The sequence below is a fragment of the Thalassophryne amazonica genome, chromosome 19 (genome assembly GCF_902500255.1).
Source record: "Thalassophryne amazonica chromosome 19, fThaAma1.1, whole genome shotgun sequence".
Lineage (NCBI taxonomy): Eukaryota > Metazoa > Chordata > Actinopteri > Batrachoidiformes > Batrachoididae > Thalassophryne > Thalassophryne amazonica.
The window spans coordinates 58,220,464-58,240,372 of record NC_047121.1 but is presented as its reverse complement, the minus strand read 5'-3'; the positions used below and the strand labels follow the sequence as shown (position 1 = coordinate 58,240,372).

The 19,909-nt window shown below is 42.1% G+C and overlaps 2 protein-coding genes across 4 annotated transcripts in view; one reads left to right on the top strand and one right to left on the bottom strand.

Moving 5' to 3' along the window:
• Nucleotides 1-10,784, top strand: part of ctage5 (CTAGE family, member 5) — a 37,472-nt gene extending 26,688 nt beyond the window's left edge. Inside the window, exons 25-29 of the mRNA XM_034195052.1 lie at nt 5,713-5,907; nt 7,123-7,275; nt 8,157-8,218; nt 8,358-8,535; nt 9,931-10,784. Coding sequence (XP_034050943.1) covers nt 5,713-5,907; nt 7,123-7,275; nt 8,157-8,218; nt 8,358-8,535; nt 9,931-10,103 — 761 coding nt within the window. The 3' untranslated portion in view covers nt 10,104-10,784. The remainder of the gene's footprint in view (nt 1-5,712; nt 5,908-7,122; nt 7,276-8,156; nt 8,219-8,357; nt 8,536-9,930) is intronic.
• A 258-nt stretch (nt 10,785-11,042) lies between these two features.
• brms1la (BRMS1 like transcriptional repressor a) lies at nt 11,043-19,826 on the bottom strand. 3 transcript variants are annotated; one of them, XM_034195056.1, is made up of 9 exons: nt 19,669-19,826; nt 18,062-18,202; nt 16,912-17,002; nt 16,640-16,767; nt 15,525-15,604; nt 15,349-15,445; nt 14,423-14,512; nt 14,062-14,126; nt 11,043-12,769 (listed from the first exon to the last, which is right to left on the bottom strand). In XM_034195056.1, exons 2-9 carry the CDS (start codon nt 18,189-18,191, stop codon nt 12,671-12,673), a joined length of 780 nt encoding a protein of 259 aa, XP_034050947.1. In that variant the 5' UTR covers nt 18,192-18,202; nt 19,669-19,826; the 3' UTR covers nt 11,043-12,670. The 3 variants fall into 3 exon arrangements, with proteins under 3 accessions (XP_034050947.1, XP_034050946.1, XP_034050945.1); XM_034195055.1 differs by having other exon boundaries at nt 18,062-18,209; nt 19,670-19,826; XM_034195054.1 differs by having other exon boundaries at nt 18,062-18,215; nt 19,667-19,825.
• Nucleotides 19,827-19,909: the final 83 nt, after the last annotated feature.

Sequence of the window (19,909 nt, the reverse complement as noted above, 5' to 3'; positions counted from 1 at the left end):
AAAAAAAAACGCATATGGAAAATATGGCGTGGGCGCCATCGCCGTAGATAAATCAATTCAAATCAAATCAATTTTATTTATATAGCGCCAAATCACAACAAACAGTTGCCCCAAGGCGCTTTATATTGTAAGGCAAAGCCATACAATAATTACGGAAAAACCCCAACGGTCAAAACGACCCCCTGTGAGCAAGCACTTGGCAACAGTGGGAAGGAAAAACTCCCTTTTAACAGGAAGAAACCTCCAGCAGAACCAGGCTCAGGGAGGGGCAGTCTTCTGCTGGGACTGGTTGGGGCTGAGGGTGAGAAGCGGGAAAAAGACATGCTGTGGAGGGGAGCAGAGATCAATCACTAATGATTAAATGCAGAGTGGTGCATACAGAGCAAAAAGAGAAAGAAACAGTGCATCATGGGAACCCCCCAGCAGTCTAAGTCTATAGCAGCATAACTAAGGGATGGTTCAGGGTCACCCGATCCAGCCCTAACTATAAGCTTTAGCAAAAAGGAAAGTTTTAAGCCTAATCTTAAAAGTAGAGAGGGTGTCTGTCTCCCTGATCCGAATTGGGAGCTGGTTCCACAGGACAGGAGCCTGAAAGCTGAAGGCTCTGCCTCCCATTCTACGCTTACAAACCCTAGGAACTACAAGTAAGCCTGCAGTCTGAGAGCGAAGCGCTCTATTGGGGTGATATGGTACTATGAGGTCCCTAAGATAAGACCTGACTATTCAAAACCTTATAAGTAAGAAGAAGAATTTTAAATTCTATTCTAGAATTAACAGGAAGCCAATGAAGAGAGGCCAATATGGATGAGATATGCTCTCTCCTTCTAGTCCCTGTCAGTACTCTAGCTGCAACATTTTGAATTAACTGAAGGCTTTTCAGGGAACTTTTAGGACAACCTGATAATAATGAATTACAATAATCCAGCCTAGAGGAAATAAATGCATGAATTAGTTTTTCAGCATCACTCTGAGACAAGACCTTTCTAATTTTAGAGATATTGCGTAAATGCAAAAAAGCAGTCTTACATATTTGTTTAATATGCGCTTTGAATGACATATCCTGATCAAAAATTACTCCAAGATTTCTCACAGTATTACTAGAGGTCAGGGTAATGCCATCCAGAGTAAGGATCTGGTTAGACACCATGTTTCTAAGATTTGTGGGGCCAAGTACAATAACTTCAGTTTTATCTGAGTTTAAAAGCAGGAAATTAGAGGTCATCCATGTCCTTATGTCTGTAAGACAATCCTTCAGTTTAGCTAATTGGTGTGTGTCCTCTGGCTTCATGGATAGATAAAGCTGGGTATCATCTGCGTAACAATGAAAATTTAAGCAATGCTGTCTAATAATACTGCCTAAGGGAAGCATGTATAAAGTGAATAAAATTGGTCCTAGCACAGAACCTTGTGGAACTCCATAATTAACCTTAGTCTGTGAAGACGATTCCCCATTTACATGAACAAATTGTAATCTATTAGACAAATATGATTCAAACCACCGCAGCGCAGTGCCTTTAATACCTATGGCATGCTCTAATCTCTGTAATAAAATTTTATGGTCAACAGTATCAAAAGCAGCACTGAGGTCTAACAGAACAAGCACAGAGATGAGTCCACTGTCTGAGGCCATAAGAAGATCATTTGTAACCTTCACTAATGCTGTTTCTGTACTATGATGAATTCTAAAACCTGACTGAAACTCTTCAAATAGACCATTCCTCTGCAGATGATCAGTTAGCTGTTTAACAACTACCCTTTCAAGAATTTTTGAGAGAAAAGGAAGGTTGGAGATTGGCCTATAATTAGCTAAGATAGCTGGGTCAAGTGATGGCTTTTTAAGTAATGGTTTAATTACTGCCACCTTAAAAGCCTGTGGTACATAGCCAACTAATAAAGATAGATTGATCATATTTAAGATTGAAGCATTAAATAATGGTAGGGCTTCCTTGAGCAGCCTGGTAGGAATGGGGTCTAATAGACATGTTGATGGTTTGAATGAAGTAACTAATGAAAATAACTCAGACAGAACAATCTGAGAGAAAGAGTCTAACCAAATACTGGCATCACTGAAAGCAGTCAAAGATAACGATACGTCTTTGGGATGGTTATGAGTAATTTTTTCTCTAATAGTTAAAATTTTATTAGCAAAGAAAGTCATGAAGTCATTACTAGTTAAAGTTAAAGGAATACTCGGCTCAATAGAGCTCTGACTCTTTGTCAGCCTGGCTACAGTGCTGAAAAGAAACCTGGGGTTGTTCTTATTTTCTTCAATTAGTGATGAGTAGTAAGATGTCCTAGCTTTACGGAGGGCTTTTTTACAGAGCAACAGACTCTTTTTCCAGGCTAAGTGAAGATCTTCTAAATTAGTGAGACGCCATTTCCTCTCCAACTTACGGGTTATCTGCTTTAAGCTGCGAGTTTCTGAGTTATACCACGGAGTCAAGCACTTCTGATTTAAAGCTCTCTTTTTCAGAGGAGCTACAGCATCCAAAGTTGTCTTCAATGAGGATGTAAAACTATTGACGAGATACTCTATCTCCCTTACAGAGTTTAGGTAGCTACTCTGCACTGTGTTGGTATATGGCATTAGGGAACATAATCATATCCTTAAACCTAGTTACAGTGCTTTCTGAAAGACTTCTAGTGTAATGAAACTTATTCCCCACTGCTGGGTAGTCCATCAGAGTAAATGTAAATGTTATTAAGAAATGATCAGACAGAAGGGAGTTTTCAGGGAATACTGTTAAGTCTTCAATTTCCATACCATAAGTCAGAACAAGATCTAAGATATGATTAAAGTGGTGGGTGGACTCATTTACATTTTGAGCAAAGCCAATTGAGTCTAATAATAGATTAAATGCAGTGTTGAGGCTGTCATTCTCAGCATCTGTGTGGATGTTAAAATCGCCCACTATAATTATCTTATCTGAGCTAAGCACGAAGTCCGACAAAAGTTCTGAAAATTCACAGAGAAACTCACAGTAACGACCAGGAGGACGATAGATAACAAATAAAACTGGTTTTTGGGACTTCCAATTTGGATGGACAAGACTAAGAGTCAAGCTTTCAAATGAATTAAAGCTCTGTCTGGGTTTTTGATTAATTAATAAGCTGGAATGGAAGATTGCTGCTAATCCTCCGCCTCGGCCCGTGCTACGAGCATACTGGCAGTTAGTGTGACTCGGGGGTGTTGACTCATTTAAACTAACATAATCATCCTGCTGTAACCAGGTTTCTGTAAGACAGAATAAATCAATATGTTGATCAATTATTATATCATTTACTAACAGGGACTTAGAAGAGAGAGACATAATGTTTAATAGACCACATTTAACTGTTTTAGTCTGTGGTGCAGTTGAAGGTGCTATATTATTTTTTCTTTTTGAATTTTTATGCTTAAATAGATTTTTGCTGGTTATTGGTAGTCTGGGAGCAGGCACCGTCTCTACGGGGATAGGGTAATGAGGGGATGGCAGGGGGAGAGAAGCTGCAGAGAGGTGTGTAAGACTACAACTCTGCTTCCTGGTCCCAACCCTGGATAGTCACGGTTTGGAGGATTTAAGAAAATTGGCCAGATTTCTAGAAATGAGAGCTGCTCCATCCAAAGTGGGATGGATGCCGTCTCTCCTAACAAGACCAGGTTTTCCCCAGAAGCTTTGCCAATTATCTATGAAGCCCACCTCATTTTTGGACACCACTCAGACAGCCAGCAATTCAAGGAGAACATGCGGCTAAACATGTCACTCCCGGTCCGATTGGGGAGGGGCCCAGAGAAAACTACAGAGTCCGACATTGTTTTTGCAAAGTTACACACCGATTCAATGTTAATTTTAGTGACCTCCGATTGGCGTAACCGGGTGTCATTACTGCCGATGTGAATTACAATCTTACCAAATTTACGCTTAGCCTTAGCCAGCAGTTTCAAATTTCCTTCAATGTCGCCTGCTCTGGCCCCCGGAAGACAATTGACTATGGTTGCTGGTGTCGCTAACTTCACATTTCTCAAAACAGTCGCCAATAACCAGAGTTTGATCCTCGGCGGGTGTGTCACCGAGTGGGGGAAAACGGTTAGAAATGTGAACGGGTTGGTGGTGTACACGGGGCTTCTGTTTAGGGCTACGCTTCCTCCTCACAGTCACCCAGTCGGCCTGCTTTCCCGGCTGCTCGGGATCTGCCAGAGGGAAACTAACGGCGGCTAAGCTACCTTGGTCCGCACCGACTACAGGGGCCTGGCTAGCTGTAGAATTTTCCACGGTGCGGAGCCGAGTCTCCAATTTGCCCAGCCTGGCCTCCAAAGCTACGAATAAGCTACACTTATTACAAGTACCATTACTGCTAAAGGAGGCCGAGGAATAACTAAACATTTCACACCCAGAGCAGAAAAGTGCGGGAGAGACAGGAGAAGCCGCCATGCTAAACCGGCTAAGAGCTAGTAGCTGCGCTAAGCTAGCGGATTCCTAAAAACACGCAAAGTTAATAACGTGTAAATAATTTAGAGGTGATTCAGCAGAGGGAGTGCTTTAGTTAAGGCACGTGAAGATAACACTGTGAAACAAATCGTTATCTAGGTAACTAGATCAATCTAACTGCGCAGATTAAACAGCTAACAGATACAGAAAAACACTGCTGTGCTCCGGAACAGGAAGTGATACAATACCGCAGTGAGAGTCAACCACCAGTAGAGGCAAGCAAGAGCCAAGAAGGGTTAATGTGCACATTGTTTAAGAACAGACTATAAAGGATGGAAACTGGTCACCCTGAGTTTTTCCTCTGGGCTTGACCATTTAACATAACCACATTTAGCTTGATTTGTTTCCGACTTTCACAGTGACGTTCCTGTATCAATAATTAGCATGCTAGCATCTCCATAAGATGTATTGTAAATCACTTCAGAGGTTTTGTCTGGTTACCTGGAGTTTTTAGATTTAAGTATTTGTTTCTCGCTAATTTTTACAAAATATATGAGGGGGAAAATGTCAAACAGATTCCAACAGAAATAAACTGTTTGGGAGCATTTTCCGAGGAGCCGGCTGACGTCACGCTGCCTTTGAACTCTGATGGGCAGTCTCCGTGTTGCATCACTCAGCATTTGCATGAAATAGATTTCTCATCTGTTTTGGCACCGCCTAGCTGGTGACGTAGCGACTGTTGTCTCTCATTGCAGCAAAACGCCCGCTCTGACTGACAATCAACAGCAGCTCGTCACTTTGCTTCTGCCGCTTGTTGCTAATGTGACCATCTGGTGCCGGATCATGTCCACAGAAACACACCACATGGACAAAATGTGGTAGTTGATGTTCCCCTCACAGTGTCAGTGATCCTCCTCATCTGAGTCTCACCAAGTAACTGTTCATTTGACACAAAGTCATTGCAGTGGGACTCAAAGATCCTCCACAGGGACCTGGTACCAAAGACATCCAGACATCACCTCATGCCTGTGGCTTTGAGTATTTGTGTGTGCTGGTTTGTGCCTCGCTGACTGATTGGAGCAGGATCTGAAAAGATCTCCATCCTGCCAGCTCCCAGTTTGGCATCAGAGGCTTTTTTATTTTATTTTATTTTATTTTTTTACTGTGTAATTGATATGAAGATGACTTGTTTGGAACAACAACAAAACAAAAATGGCAGCGCATTTTAAAGATAAGCTGTGAGTTTATTACTTTATGGCCCTTCTGTGGACTCATCCACTCAACCTCTGCCTCCTCTCCTCAGTGCTGCGTGGTGGTCCAGTGGAGCCCCGTGAAGGCCAAGGTGAGATGGAGCGTAGTGGCGGTGCTCACTCAGACAGTGGCTCCAACTCTCCTACGTGGGACAGAGATCGAAGGGGTCCCCCACCGGGATCCTTTGGACCCCCACCGGGATCCTTTGGACCCCCTCCGGGACCTGTAGGACCTCCTGGGCCTCCAGGTGTGTGTTTGTGTGTTGGAGATAAAGGGGGAGGAGTGAAATCCCTCCCCCTTTATCCAGCAGGCATGGTTTCAACACACGTCTGCTGAAAAGCCTGTTTTTGAACCTCTTCAGATCGGTGTGTTGAAGACACTGAACATGGGTCAGTTTACTCCATGAGTACATCATAAAGTTAGAATACTGTGGGAAAAGTTTTATATATTTTGGCCAGATAAAAGGTTTCAACCATTTTTTTATTGTATTTATTTATTTAGGAGCTGCAGGCCATAAGTATAAGAAATGGAACATTTTAGTTTATATGTAATGAGTCTAGAATGCCGTATATAAAATTTCCACTTTCTGAAATAGCTGACAAAAACACTGAACCTTTTTCCCATGATTTTCAAATTTTTTGAGTTGTGCTTTTAGATCACTGCAAAACTCACATTTCATGTGTCCAGCACCTCAAGACTTACGTCCAGAAACCAGTTATAACACACAGAGTGCGCGTGAGAGGGGGGGCTGGTGGAATAGTGTAGTTACATGGACCAGAGGTGGTTCAGGTCAACTATCCAAAGTAATGGAGAGTGTGGTAGAGAGGTGAAGAAGAGAGTGCAGCAGGGTGGAGAAAGGTGGCAGGAGTGATTTGTAATGGAAGCATATCTGCAAGAGTGAAGGGGGAAAGTCTACAAGACAGTAGAGAGATCAGCTATGTTGTATGGCTTAGAGATGGTGAGGCTGACAAAAAGACGGGAGGCAGAGCTGAAGATTCTGTGATTGTCTTTAGGAGTGACAAGGATGGACAGGATTAGGAATGAACATATCGGAGGGACAGCGCGAGTGGAACAGTTTGGAGACCAGAATGTGACAGATGGTGTGGACATTGTGTAGAGGAAGGACCCAGGGTATATAGGGAGAAGGATGCTGAGGATGGAGCCACCAGGAAGGAGGAGAAGGAGGCCAAAGAGGAGGTTTATGGACATACAGGTGGTTGGTATCCAATGGTTTATTAATATTGCGGTTAGCAACAGGGTCTGTGGTTTGGTTCCAGCACCACCCACTTTCTTTCTGTGTGGCATTAATTTGTTCTCTGCAGGTCCTCCTGGGATTTCCTCCCACCATCAAAAAAAAAAAAAAAAAAAACTGTGTCCACATCGTGCAAATGCATGGGCATGAGTCAGTTGTCTCCAGACTGACACCATCATAACTTAATAAATTTTTCTGTCTCTACTTCAGGCTACATGTTTCCAGAAGCAGGAGGTCCCATTTACAGACGACCAGCTCCTCCTCCAGGACCAATGGGTCCTCTGCCTCCCCTCGTCCCACTCCATACCTTTGTTCTCCCACCAGTCAGGGCCATGGGACCTCTGCACCCTGCAGACTTAGCAGGCAAGTCCTTTTTATTTGTCCCAAGTATAATCATCTTCAAAAGTCAAACATTTTCAAAGCTACTCAGACTTTCATCATCACAGTGTAGTTAGCATGTGCTAGCAGGAACCTGCACACTTCTACTGCAACACTGTCTGGACCCGCTGTAACTGCATTCTGACCGTCTGAGTCAGATATGTTTCAGTCAGTCGGTGGGTTTGTAAGATTTCTATCAGTAACTATAATTCTAAACATTCAGCTCTGAAACCTTGGGTTCTGGTGGATGTGGGTTCGGACCAGTCAACCTCTTGTTTTGGGCCATGTTTCCATTTTTAACCTGCAAAATAAAGACTAGGTGATTAATTTGTGACCAATGGAGGACAGTGTTGCCTCTAAAAAAAAAAAAAAATTGCATCAACTGCTTATGAACAAATGTGTGATCAAAACCTTATCAAACAGTCTCCTGATTGGATGCCTGTAAAGATGTCTTAATTTTGTGTCTTTTATGACAAATGAAACAAAACAGATTTTGTGAAGAAAAGTTCTTAAAGGTAAAGTAAATGACTTGTGCCACCAGATGTCACACTGGTTCCAGCATCTCAGACTAAAACACCAGCTGGCCTTCAGCCATTCTTCTCTTTTATAGATCTCTGGATATCTAAATGTCTGTCTGGATGGTTGCCACCCAGACCCCAAGGCGGTTCCGTGCTGTCATGGATGTTCCCAGAGTGGACGTGATATCTGCTACATGGTTGCGTTTCGTGAATAGGAACGCTAAAATGTTGCAGTGGAAGTGGTTTCTGAGCCGTTGGAGGATCAGAAGGATGCAAACAGACAAAGCACAGATCACTTTGACTGTCCGTCTTCATGTTTAATGTGTTTAATTCAAACTTTGGTATTAGTCTCTGCAGATGGTCCCTTCCGAGAGAACAGCCTCAGACCTGCTGATCTGGATCACAGAGAGGTGAGACATGTCCAGACTGTCTTGCTGATTTTCCAAATGGTGGTTTCTCCTCGAAACTGCTTCTGATTCCACTAGTAAAAACCACAGCACCATCTTATGGTTAGTTAGATTAAACTTATTTATTTATTTTTTTCTTCAGCCTAGTCTGACTGATCGGCAGACCCCTCCTGAACCCGATCAACGGCCCTTGGCAAGACCTCCGTTTGGATCCATGATGGGCCCTGTAGAAGGTCCCTTCCCTCGTAGAGCCCCATATGAACCTCTGCCTCCTGATTTTTACCCTTCAAGAGGACCTGGGGGACCTCCCATGATGCCTGGTAAGTAATCTGCTTTTTCTGTTTGAAGGTCCGAGTCTTTAGGGTCGTAGTTAGGGGTGTCACGGTACACAGAAGTCACCGTTCAGTACTAGTTTGGTTTTTACATGCAGTATCTTCAATCTGTGAGCAGCAGAGAGGTGCCCTCAGATGTTTTGGTGCTGTGAGACAAAGTGTAAATGTAAACTATTTTCATTAAACATTTATTAATTGATTGCATCTCTCGCCATTCGCGTTGGGATGAATTTCCTGTGGAGCGTGTTGTTTTGCCTTTACGTTGCGCGATGAGTGGAGACGCGCTGCCTTCAAGATTTTGTCATTTTAACCTTTTTTCTTTTGCACAAATTACTACATATCCTAAAACGTCACTCATACAGATTTGCAATCATTGTATGCAGTGTCGCTGTTCAGCATACATCTCATCCATGAAATTTTACAGGACTTCATACAAAATGTTAACTTTCATCAAACGTTGGTGGTGTTTTTTGTTTGACCGCATATTGGTTCTTACTGTCTGGTTGTCACACTTTGATTCTAACCAGTGATTTAAGGTGACAACTGGATGTGTTTGGTACCAGGTCTCTGTGGAGGATCTTTGGGTTCCGCCGGATGAATAGTTTCATCTTAGTGATCCTCAGGTGAGGAGGATCACTGACACATTGAAGGAACAGCAGCTGCCACATTTTGTCCATGTAGTGTGTTTCTCTGGACATGATCCAGCACACAGGTGTCTGTGTTGACGACCCCAGAGACAGGAGGTCAAGGACACGCCCACGTTCCACCTGGCTGCAGATGAATGGTTGGAGAGGTTTTGATGGAGTTGTTGTATGCCTGCACGGTTGCCATCCAGTACCCAAGTCGGGTCCAGGGTGTGGTCGATGTGGTCAAGTGTGGCACCAGCACCTGATCCTAGGCTCGTTTTTCTTATAACGTGCACCGTGTTCATAAAAATGGCTCCTTTAATCATCGATTTCATGTTAATCTTTTTCCCATCAGAAAGAGTCTAACCTTGTTACATGAGCAGGTCTGTGGGTGGGGTGGACTCTCTGACTCTGGTGAGCGTTGCTCATCTGATTGGTCGATTGCCACATCAGCCCTGATTCTGTGAATGGTCAGTTATACGTACACTTTGACACCTGACATTATTATGCTGTCACACATAGAAAACGCATGTGCACACGAGGCTGGTAGAACGTGGGCGTGTTGAGTCTTCAGTCAGCAGCACTCCTGACAGCAGTTTTGTCTTTGCTATAGATTTCTGCTCAGTTTTTTTTTTATTATTATTATTATTTGGAACAGTGAAAGAAAACCATCTGGTTCTAAACAAGAAGTTCAAATATTCCCATGAGCAGTTGCTTTCTACTCTTTGTAAAAATGGTCACTTTTGTCCTCCTCCAGGGTTGATGTTTCCTCGTTATCCTGCCTTTGGGCCGCCTCCTCCCTCCTACGGGCCCCCGATACAACTCGACGGCTTCTTGCCCCCTCCTGGGGCTCCTCTCTCTCTTGTAACACCCCCCAACTCCCTAAACGAGGACAAGCCATCGCCCCAGGATGCACCTCGGTGCTTGTAGTCGACTTGAGAGAGCGGGTAACTTTAATGAGGCTGCAGGTGCATTATGGGAAAGCTGCTGCGTTCCTCAGTATTTTCTGCCACTTGTATTTATTACAAGGAGAAAATGTCCATGTGACATTCTTCTGTTCATTCTCTACATCACCCCTTAAAGGTCACAGTAGGAACTATCTTTCAGAGATTTTTGTTTAAGATTACTGCAAAATAAATGGTCATTTTTAGCAAACTTATTGGTTTACAGACAGAAAAGGTTGAAGCCAAGACTTCTTTACTCTAGCACGTTGGAATATTTTGGAGCCGCTCCACTTTTCAGTTTATCAGCAGAGTTTGATAATCAACAAAACATCAATCATTTAGTATCTCCTTTAACCATTCCTTAAGGCCCCATGTTCATATCCCCCCCATACTTTTTTTTATTTTATTTTGAGACATTTTGCAGATTAATCTAAATGAATCCTCTGTAGTTTCAGCTTTAAAGCTGAAAATCTTTTGGACTTAAACACAAGCTGTAAAAACGTAATTCACTTTTTTGTTTATCTTTTTTAGCTCTTTGATAATCAATCGATGGAAGTGATTAATATGTGGAATTATTTTCTTTCAGCGATGTACAAACCGTGTTGAACTCTTCATGGCTGCTGTGAATTCTTGTAAATTCAGTGATTAATAAAGTTGTTGTTCGGTCCTCTGGCTTGTTGATCACATGTAAAAAAATGTCATCAAATGTTCACACACATGATGGAAATATCACACCATCTTAACATCATGTCATCTTTATAAAAAAAAAGAGGCTGATTTATTGAACAGAAAGTTAACTTTTTTTCTTTTTAGGCCTGCCAGGGGGAAAAAAAATAATCCTGAAAATGCAAAACAAAAATATTAAACTCCAAAATGTAAACAAACATGAAAGTTTTATCCCAAAAATGGGACACAATGGGAAAGCTGTGGGGTCAGAGGTCACACTTGATTGAAAACACCTTTTTGAGGATCAATGGCATCTTATTCCTAAAATGTAGGATCGTGAATTAAAAAAAAACTAAACTGTCAGAACGGTCAAGTTTGTGTCTGCAGGGTCAACTGACACTGCTGATGGGATTTAAACCCATAACCCTAGGGTGGTCCCGAAAAACAAACCATCTTTTTCAAGGTGCTTCTTCATTTTTTTTTTTTTTTTTTGGTTCCTTTACAGGTTAAAAAAGAAAAAAAAGGGTGAAATTTCATGAGATTTTAAAAATATTAACCACTGCACCCAGCCTGTGTCTTTTTTTTTTTTTTTTTGTGACATGCGAATGACATTTTGAGTTCTGGACTGGATACATTAGTTTATAGTTAGATTTTGTTACACCTGCCTCACATCTCATTTTTGAGGCATTCAAGGTCAACATGGACTTCCTCATCAAGGACCCTCAGAGTGGGAGGTAGACCCGTCAATCCATTTGTCACAGCAGGTGCTGGATAACATCCCTGCTGTCAATGATTTTGCTGATTGAGGAGTTGCACTTATCCAGGATTACAATCGCATCCGAACGAAGGATGAACAGCAGCACCAACACCTGCTTCAAGTTGTTGAGTGGCACCGATGTCAGTTCCCGGAGGCGAAGAAAATCAGAGCCATACGTCACTCCCCATGACTGTTTGTTTTCACCAAATAGGTTAACAGTGATGTGTAATACTTTCTTTAATCTCTCCTTTATGGACAGTTAAAGGAGAAAGGATTGTTTCAATTTGTATTTCATTTATGAACACGTACATTACTATTGCTGGTTTGTGCTAATATGCTCAACCATTGCAATTTCCACCGCGCGAGGCAGTGGCTAGAATAGTCGTATTGAAATCAAATTTTGCACAAAAAATTTTCTCATCAAGATGACCAATTTTATAATCAGGAAGCACCTTAAAAAAAAGTCACTTGTTTTTGGCATACTGTAGAGGACCACCCTACCATAACCCACTGTCACTACTGGAGCACGAGTACATTGGAGTGTGGAAAGAGCTGTGAAATGATTATGTTCAGGAGCAGTGGAATGGACGGCCATTGCAAGGAGATGCCATCTACAACTGAAATCAAAAATGCCAAGTCAGTCTTTGAGGAACGATTTGCTGCTTTACATGGAAAAGATGAGGTGTCTCACTGAGTTAGCACTATTACAGATGCCACACAAAAAAGCCTTTACAGGCACAGATGCTGTTGGTGGCCACTCCACAGAGAATTCTGGAACTGGATCCAATGTCTCTATAGCAGTGAGCTACCCGCTGCAGTAATCAACTTGCAGCCTGTTGTCGTGCTTTTCAATGTCCAAATGTGTGGCTGACGTTTAAATGGTCACATGCAGTTAATGTATTCACGCTGCACAAACGCGCTCAGCAGGAAGACAAAAGAACATTTATACAAATCTCATCAACCCATGTTCATTTTCCTAGATTAGTGCCCCCTTGTGGCTACGAGGACTACCTGTCACAGAGGAGGCGGAATTCAACTATAGCTCACGTTCCTGCAGACACCTGCTGGTTTCACATGAAATTATTCTGTTATTGTTTGTGGGGTTTTGGGTCCATGCATCCTGGTGTGGCTCAGCAGTTGAGGACGGGTCTGGCTCTGTCCAGTCTGAATGGAAACGCGGCGCTGTCGGAGCTGGACTTCAGTTTGTGAGGACCAAGTGTCGCCCTGGCCTGAAATGCCACAAACACGTGGGTTAGGATATTTCTCACTGTAAACTCATCAAGAATAACGACAATAATGATAGAAGCCAAAAGAAAACTTTTAATATTAGTGCTGTGCTCTTCGTGGACCAGTAGGTGTCAGTATGACAATGAGCTGCTGTGGCACACAAAACGAAGTAGACATAACGATCTTTCCATATAATTAAGCTATTAACACCATTTAATCTCATTATATCCAACGACACTGCAGCATTTTCACTTGCTCAGCTTTTACCAACAATTACACCATGTCACCTAGCAGCAAGATGCCCCAAATCAGCACCAACGAAGTGATACTCCCTGACAGTCGGACATGGAGTTGACTGCTGCATGCTTCAAACACACGGCTATACAGATTTTGGACTTGTAGCCCGTTTTTGCAGCAGTAGCAATTTTTTTGGCTTTACTTTCTCTCTACACATACTTAAAACGACAGATGCAGAAAAACTAGTCACATCTACTTGATACCAAAGTTTCAGTTCTTGTAACGGCCGATGCTTCACTTCTAACTGTTGGTTCTAATAATTTAAACTTGGACTTCCCTGAATCTGTTCTGTCCAGCAGCTGGTCTTTGCTGGTTTGGGACGCCAGTTGTGTGTCCCTGTACGTAAACACTACTGATCCCGTACGTTCGATCCTGCTCACCTGTCTCTTCCCTCCTTTAGTTTTCACAGAGCACACACCACTTCATCCTGCATCCTTCATTTTCTTTGGCTCAGTTCTTTTCTGTTCGGTTGTTCCTTTTCACGCACAAAATGACTGAATCGCTGTGTGACAGTGTGCCAACTACTGCCTCATCTGCTGCATTTATTAGTGGTTGGGAGCAGTGTCGCCACCAACTACTGGGGCTGATGTGCATGAGTCATGAGAGGCATCAAAAATTGGTTCAACAGGTGAAACACGGGACCAAATGATACCCCCTCGTCAAATGTTAGAGACTCTGATAGGCCTCAGTCACCGTTCATGGTCCTGCGCTTCCCTCTTCACCAGGGATGAAGATTTAAACAGTCGCCTTTTGAGGTAAGATAGTGGTATAATGAAGAGATGTATTCTGGTAGTTAATGGTGGCTGCAGTACCGGTCCTACCACCAACCCCCCAAAAGGAACAGTCTGCGGTCCCTGAGGCCATTTAATGCTGCGCTCAGAGAATATAAACCTCTTGCCCCTTTCTGGAATGTCTTTGAACACCACTGATATAAATGATCCTAAAATTAGTTATCTAACAGGAAGACAGAAGCAACATGTGGACACCAGAAACACACCTTCCTGATGGTTGTCCAGTCCTCCAGGATGTCCAAGTCTGGAAGCATGTAGACTATATATGGGCGTGGGTGGGGTTAAGGATTGTGAAGTTCCTGTCAAATGTTTGCTCATAAACACCAGTTCTCTAAGGTGTGGTACCAGTAATTGTGGTAATTTGAGTACTAGAAATACTATTAATCAAAATTAAACAAAGCATGTTTTTTTTTTCTTCCTAATAATTATGTGCCCATGTCAAACATCACACAAAGCACTGCAGGCTACGTTTATTGCAGAACAGCGTGACATGTGTTGCTCTCTGGCGCCCCCTCTTGATCATGCTCAGACCACAGGTGCATGATAACTGGTTGTATTGAAGGATATCGGACACCAGCGAGGGTCGTCTCTTCTTCCTGTCGGGGCTGAGGGCAACTGTGATGTTCTTCTTGGCCGACAGCTCGTCGTTCCACAGATCTGAGATGCAGAACACAAACATCAGACAGTTGCTGGATCAAAGATCTGAAAATGTTCCACAAATAAGCTTAATGCTGTATGCTGGAAAAAATTAATTCTCATCATTAAAAAAAAAAACAAAAAACTTTCAGACTAACTCAAGAGTTACAGAAAAACACGTGCTTCCTAAAAAAACAAAACAGACTTTGTTTAGAAGGGTAAAAGGCGCAGTAAACAATTTGGTGCCACTAGATGTTGCACTAGTTCCACCATCTTAAACCAGCAACTCTTCAGCCATTCCCCCTCTTTCATGGATATGAGGACATCTGATTGTCTGAGTGGTTGCCATCCGGGAACCAAGGTGGTACCATGGATGTGGAGAATCATATCGCAAGCTCACACTCTGAGACTCAACCGGCCTTTAACCAAATGAAGCAAAAATGAGCTGATTTAGGAGAAAAAAGTAATCCCTGTAAACCTTAAAGGTTTAAAAACAAACGCTGTAGAATAGTTTTATTTAAAATGGTATGAAGTTTATAATGTTACAGGAAACTAAAACATAAGTTTAAAAAAAATCTAATGGTAGATGCTTGTTCAATAATGAAAGTTTCATATGAATAAAGGTTTTTTTTTAATGGTCTAGTCATTGTTTTTAATTTCCTGTTCCTCAATCTAAACACTTCCTGTCTTATCTTTTCTTTGTTTCTTGCACCAAAGTCACCCTGTTTTTTTTGTTTGTTTTTTTTCTTGACCCAATGACACAAATTTACATTTTTATACAAAGTGGCACACGTTAGGGAAAACAGAATTCTATCTTTGTGAAGAGCATTGTGCACATGAGAGTTGCACTGCGTCACCTGAGGTGAAGTCGGTGCTGTGTCGGTCCTCCTCCAGCCGCCGGATTTTCTCCTCCAGTTCACTCTGAACGGCATCAAACAGTAGCTGCTTCTCGCTCTGTTCAGCAACACAAACGGTCACAGTTCAGACACAAAGATGACATCATCAGAGCATGGCGATGAAAGCGCGATCTGACCTCCCAGTGCTGTCGCGCGGCCTGGACCTCACACTCGTACTTGTTGTGGACAGACACCAGACACAGATCTCTGTAGATTCCTAAGGACACAAAGACATTTACAGACAGAACTTTCCAAATCCAAGATTCTCACCAAATGTTTTATTAAAGGCAGAGCTGATGAAGAGGTGGAGCCAGAACACTTAAAAGTGTTTAACAAAAGACAAGCAGTTTCAATAATTAACATGCCGACTCAAAATGTGACTCTTTCACCAACTGGAAACACTCAGAATCACAATATCAGGACTTCCAAATATCAGCTGCAGTACACAGTTCTGACATTAGGCTGTATTCAATCTACAAAACACTTTTCATTGAGTGAAACAGTTTAAAATTAGGGGTCGACCGATTATCTGCACTTAGCTCATTTTCACACAAAAGGTTAAAAGGGTTCATTGGAACCGCTTACACAAACAATCACAAGATCATTTGCGTAAACAGTGGACTTTAGCGATAAATGCTCATTAAAGCAGTGTAGCAATGTAATGAGCATCTTTAGCTCATAGCCTCACTTAAGACCCTTTCAGCCAGGGTTGCTTCGAGTTGCGTCATGCGTTGTCAAGACGACGCCACGTGGAAACAACTCAGTGCAGAGACGATGCAGCTCAATGCCACAACAGCGTGAGGGACGCAAAGGACGAAGCAAATCGAAGGACAAAGCAAATCAAAGGCCAAAAATTAAACATGTTTAATTTTTTCAACGCAGAAATTAAGTGGTTTCGGCGCAAGTCAGAGCAACGTGACGGTACTCAACGTGACTAGAAGCCACACACTCACAAAACAATGTTACCCGATGCCTCTAAACATGACACCTGGCATTCACACCAAAAAGTTCAATATGTGTCTCATCAGACCAGAGAATTTTGTTTCTCATGGTCTGAGAGTCCTTCAGGTGCCTTTTGGCAAACTCCAGGTGGGCTGCCATGTGCCTTTTACTAAGGAGTGGCTTCCATCTGGGCACTCTACCATACAGGTCTGATTGGTGAATTGCTGCAGAGATGGTTGTCCTGGAGATCAGGTGTAGTAGTTGACACTTGGATCACTTCCTCTTGGTGTCTTTTGTCAGTGTGTCCTACCTGCCACCTTGGTGCAGACCTGCATGTTCTCCAGCAAGACTGCCAGAGGGTCCAGGTACTCTGGAGCCCGGCCGGACTCCACTTCTGCCAGTTTACTGTTCACCTGAGTGAGACGCTCCCGATATAACCTGCACTCGTGCGTGCGCGCGCACGCACACACACACACACACACACACACACACACACACACACACACACACACACACACACAGTTACATTTTATTTTTAGTTGTATTTTCTGTTTCTGACTTCTGCTAATCTGTCGGTCTTACTGGTCTTTGAGGTCGGTGAACTGTTTCTCCAGGTTGGACATTTCATGAAGACACTCCGTCCTCCTCCGTTCACAGTCCTCCTCATTCATTTCTGGCAAACAGACAGCAGCAGAAAAACCACCAAAACATTCTGAGGATCTGAGGAGGTCTGGAATCACTGCTGAAAACCCATCTGAGTTTGAACAGGGAAACCTTAGACACACAGGTACTGAAACTATGGGGGAGGTCATGGTCAAGTGGTTAAAGAGGTGGGCTTCTGACCAGAGGGTCCTTGGTTCAAATCCCGGTCATTATGGGCCTCTGGGCAAAGTTCTTAATCCCCACATACCCTGATATCAATGTGTGTGTTGGTGTGAGTGAGTGAGTGAATGAATGGCTGTGCAGGCTGGATACGGTCTGACTCTCCAGTGAACTGTGGGGCTCTGTGGTCAAGTCCTTCTGACCCTTTCTTCATTGTTTGCATAGACTGCATGCACCATAAAGGACATAGAATCCAGGCTGCATTTACCATTGAGGATAAGATGATTAAGCTTCAGAGATGATCCTGAAATGTCCTGGTTGCGCCATTCCAGAAGTTCAGGGAAACATTAAGCCCTTCAGTGACTTCTTGCACTCAGGCATCAGTGGTGAATCATGAACCTCAAAAAGACTTCAGAGTTTCCTCTCATACAATGCTGTAAAATATAAGCAGTGACCACGCCTGGAGGTCTTATGTTGTCTCCAGAGGATCTGTGGCTACTGCTGGATTGACTTTCTGTGAAATGAGTGGACAAATATGCTTCCAGATATGACATAACCCACTGGTTTCTATGTAATTCAGAGTGTGAGAGAACAGTTTTGCCAACTTCATCCTCAAAGTGTGAAGAAAGGGAACTGGCACCACCCCGTCTGCTGCTGGAGCATTAAAAACATGGAACCAGTCACAGATGAATTGATTCCTCCCTGGTGGCTCCTGGTCTAGTCATTTCAAATGGCTCTAAAATGGGCAGAAATGAGTCTACACTGGCCCCGTTATGGTTAGGTTAGTGTGACACTAATTAGAAAACATTTAAAGGTGGTCCAAAGCTGGTTTTAAAAGCTTGAGAGTACAGGGTTAGTGTTTGGGACAAGAATTCACTCTCATGAGTGCTGCCCTGATTAACTCTCTTACCAGAGCTGTCTCCTTCCTCAGAGACAGAAGAGATGTCTGAGTCCGAGTCCTCTGTGCTGAACGCCTCCTGCTCCTCCACCTCCATGTCTTCCGCCATGCTGTCCTTCTCCCGGTCACGGTGCACCGGCATCACACCACCAAAGTGAAACTGTTATACCCACATCAAAGACACAAAACAACAACAAAAAAAATTAAGTCTGACAAACCAGTGTAAACACATAAAACACACAGACGTTAGACCCTTTATTTTAATGACTGAGATAACGAAAGACAAAGACAGCTAATGACCAAGATAACTAATGACCAGCATACCTGAAAACAGACACTTGCCTAGTCAGTAAGTGGGCAAGCTAATTAAAAATCTTGGCGGCTCAGCGTTTTCATATGTTTATATTTAAGAAAATGAGAAGGTGATTTATTGGGAACCGTGACAGCTAATCCTTACAACACTTCCTGTGAAGAAGTCGGTGTGTTTCTGGATGGTGTTAGGACAGTTCCAGCATAACACACTGACTGCATGTTTCAGATCAACCATAAATTCAGGTTGCTTTCATGACGACATGAATGATGTTCAGTCATGTTTCCATTCCAACATTAGCAGGACAATATGAAGTGAGTCAACTTTTAATCACTTTGAGTTTGCAAATACAAAATGTGTAGGTGTCACCGCTCATTCAGGAATCTTATTACGGCATCAGTACAATCATAATCTAGTGCTCAGGCCTTGCATGCCTTGCTCCACCCTGGGTTCGCGCAGGTTGCTGGACTTGCAGACTAAGGATAAACCACATGGACGAATATCAGTGTGGTACTAAAATATCTAGACTGAAACAGTTCCATTCAACAACTGCTGGTTTACAAATATGTCATTTTCTTTCAACAAGTTATTTATGTTGTGGCTAATAAAAAAAAAAAATAATAATAATTTATATATATATATATATATATATATATATATATATATATATATACATACATATATACATATATACATACACACACACACACACAACACACACTATTTTAGTGTGAAAGTGGAGATATTATTGTAATACATGTTTAAAATTGAATTAGGAATTTTTTTTATATTGCCAACAATATTTATATTTCTTGATAATTTTTATATTTCTGGACAATTTTTAAATTTCTATTTACGCATGATGTGTGCTTTTTATGTACTATTGTACACTTTTTAAAATCACACTAATGAATTATCTGATAACCCTAAAGTTCTCTGCTCTTTCGCTTATTTTAACTTTTCTATGATCTTGGGAAATATGTTTCAACTGTGTCAATAAAACACACATTACGGGTTAAAATTTCTCTGTAAATCGTTTAACCCAGGTCAATGATTATGATAATTTGCTGATTAATCTGTTTTAAAGTTGTTTAAATGTCATATTTGAAAAGCACAACTATAAAAAGAGAAAACTAACTTTTCATATTTTAAAAACCACAATGTGAATATTTTAAAATGAAAAACGTCTTCAATATGAACATTTTCTTAAAATCCATAAAACATTTACAAAGCTAGCGAGTTAGCCATCCAGCTTCCGCTGTCTGCTAAAGAAAGTTAGTAAATAAAAGTCCACATGTCTAACAACTCACAAAGCTGGAACGTGCCGGCTGTTTATTTTCACATGTAAAATAAAAACTTTCAGATTTATTCAACTTATTCTCTTTGGTTCCACTCGTCTGCTCAAGAAAAGCTAAAAACAAATCTCAGACGGACGACTTTATTATTTGTTCTTCGGGAAATGTAGTTTTTGTGCATCTTATATACTCTAGTAAAGGCAAATGGGAACTACGTTACCCAGAATTCAATACTAGCCTACGCTCATGAAGCGC

Excerpts from the sequence above, each read along its gene's own strand:
- brms1la (XM_034195056.1), bottom strand. The coding sequence starts at position 18,191 with ATGCCGGTGCACCGTGACCGGGAGAAGGACAGCATGGCGGAAGACATG. Across the intron at positions 15,605-16,639 it reads GGTCTGCACCAAGGTGGCAG|GAATCTACAGAGATCTGTGT; the intron begins GTAGGACACACT and ends TTGTGTCCTTAG. Across the intron at positions 14,127-14,422 it reads ACGACCCTCGCTGGTGTCCG|GCCCATATATAGTCTACATG; the intron begins ATATCCTTCAAT and ends AACCCCACCCAC.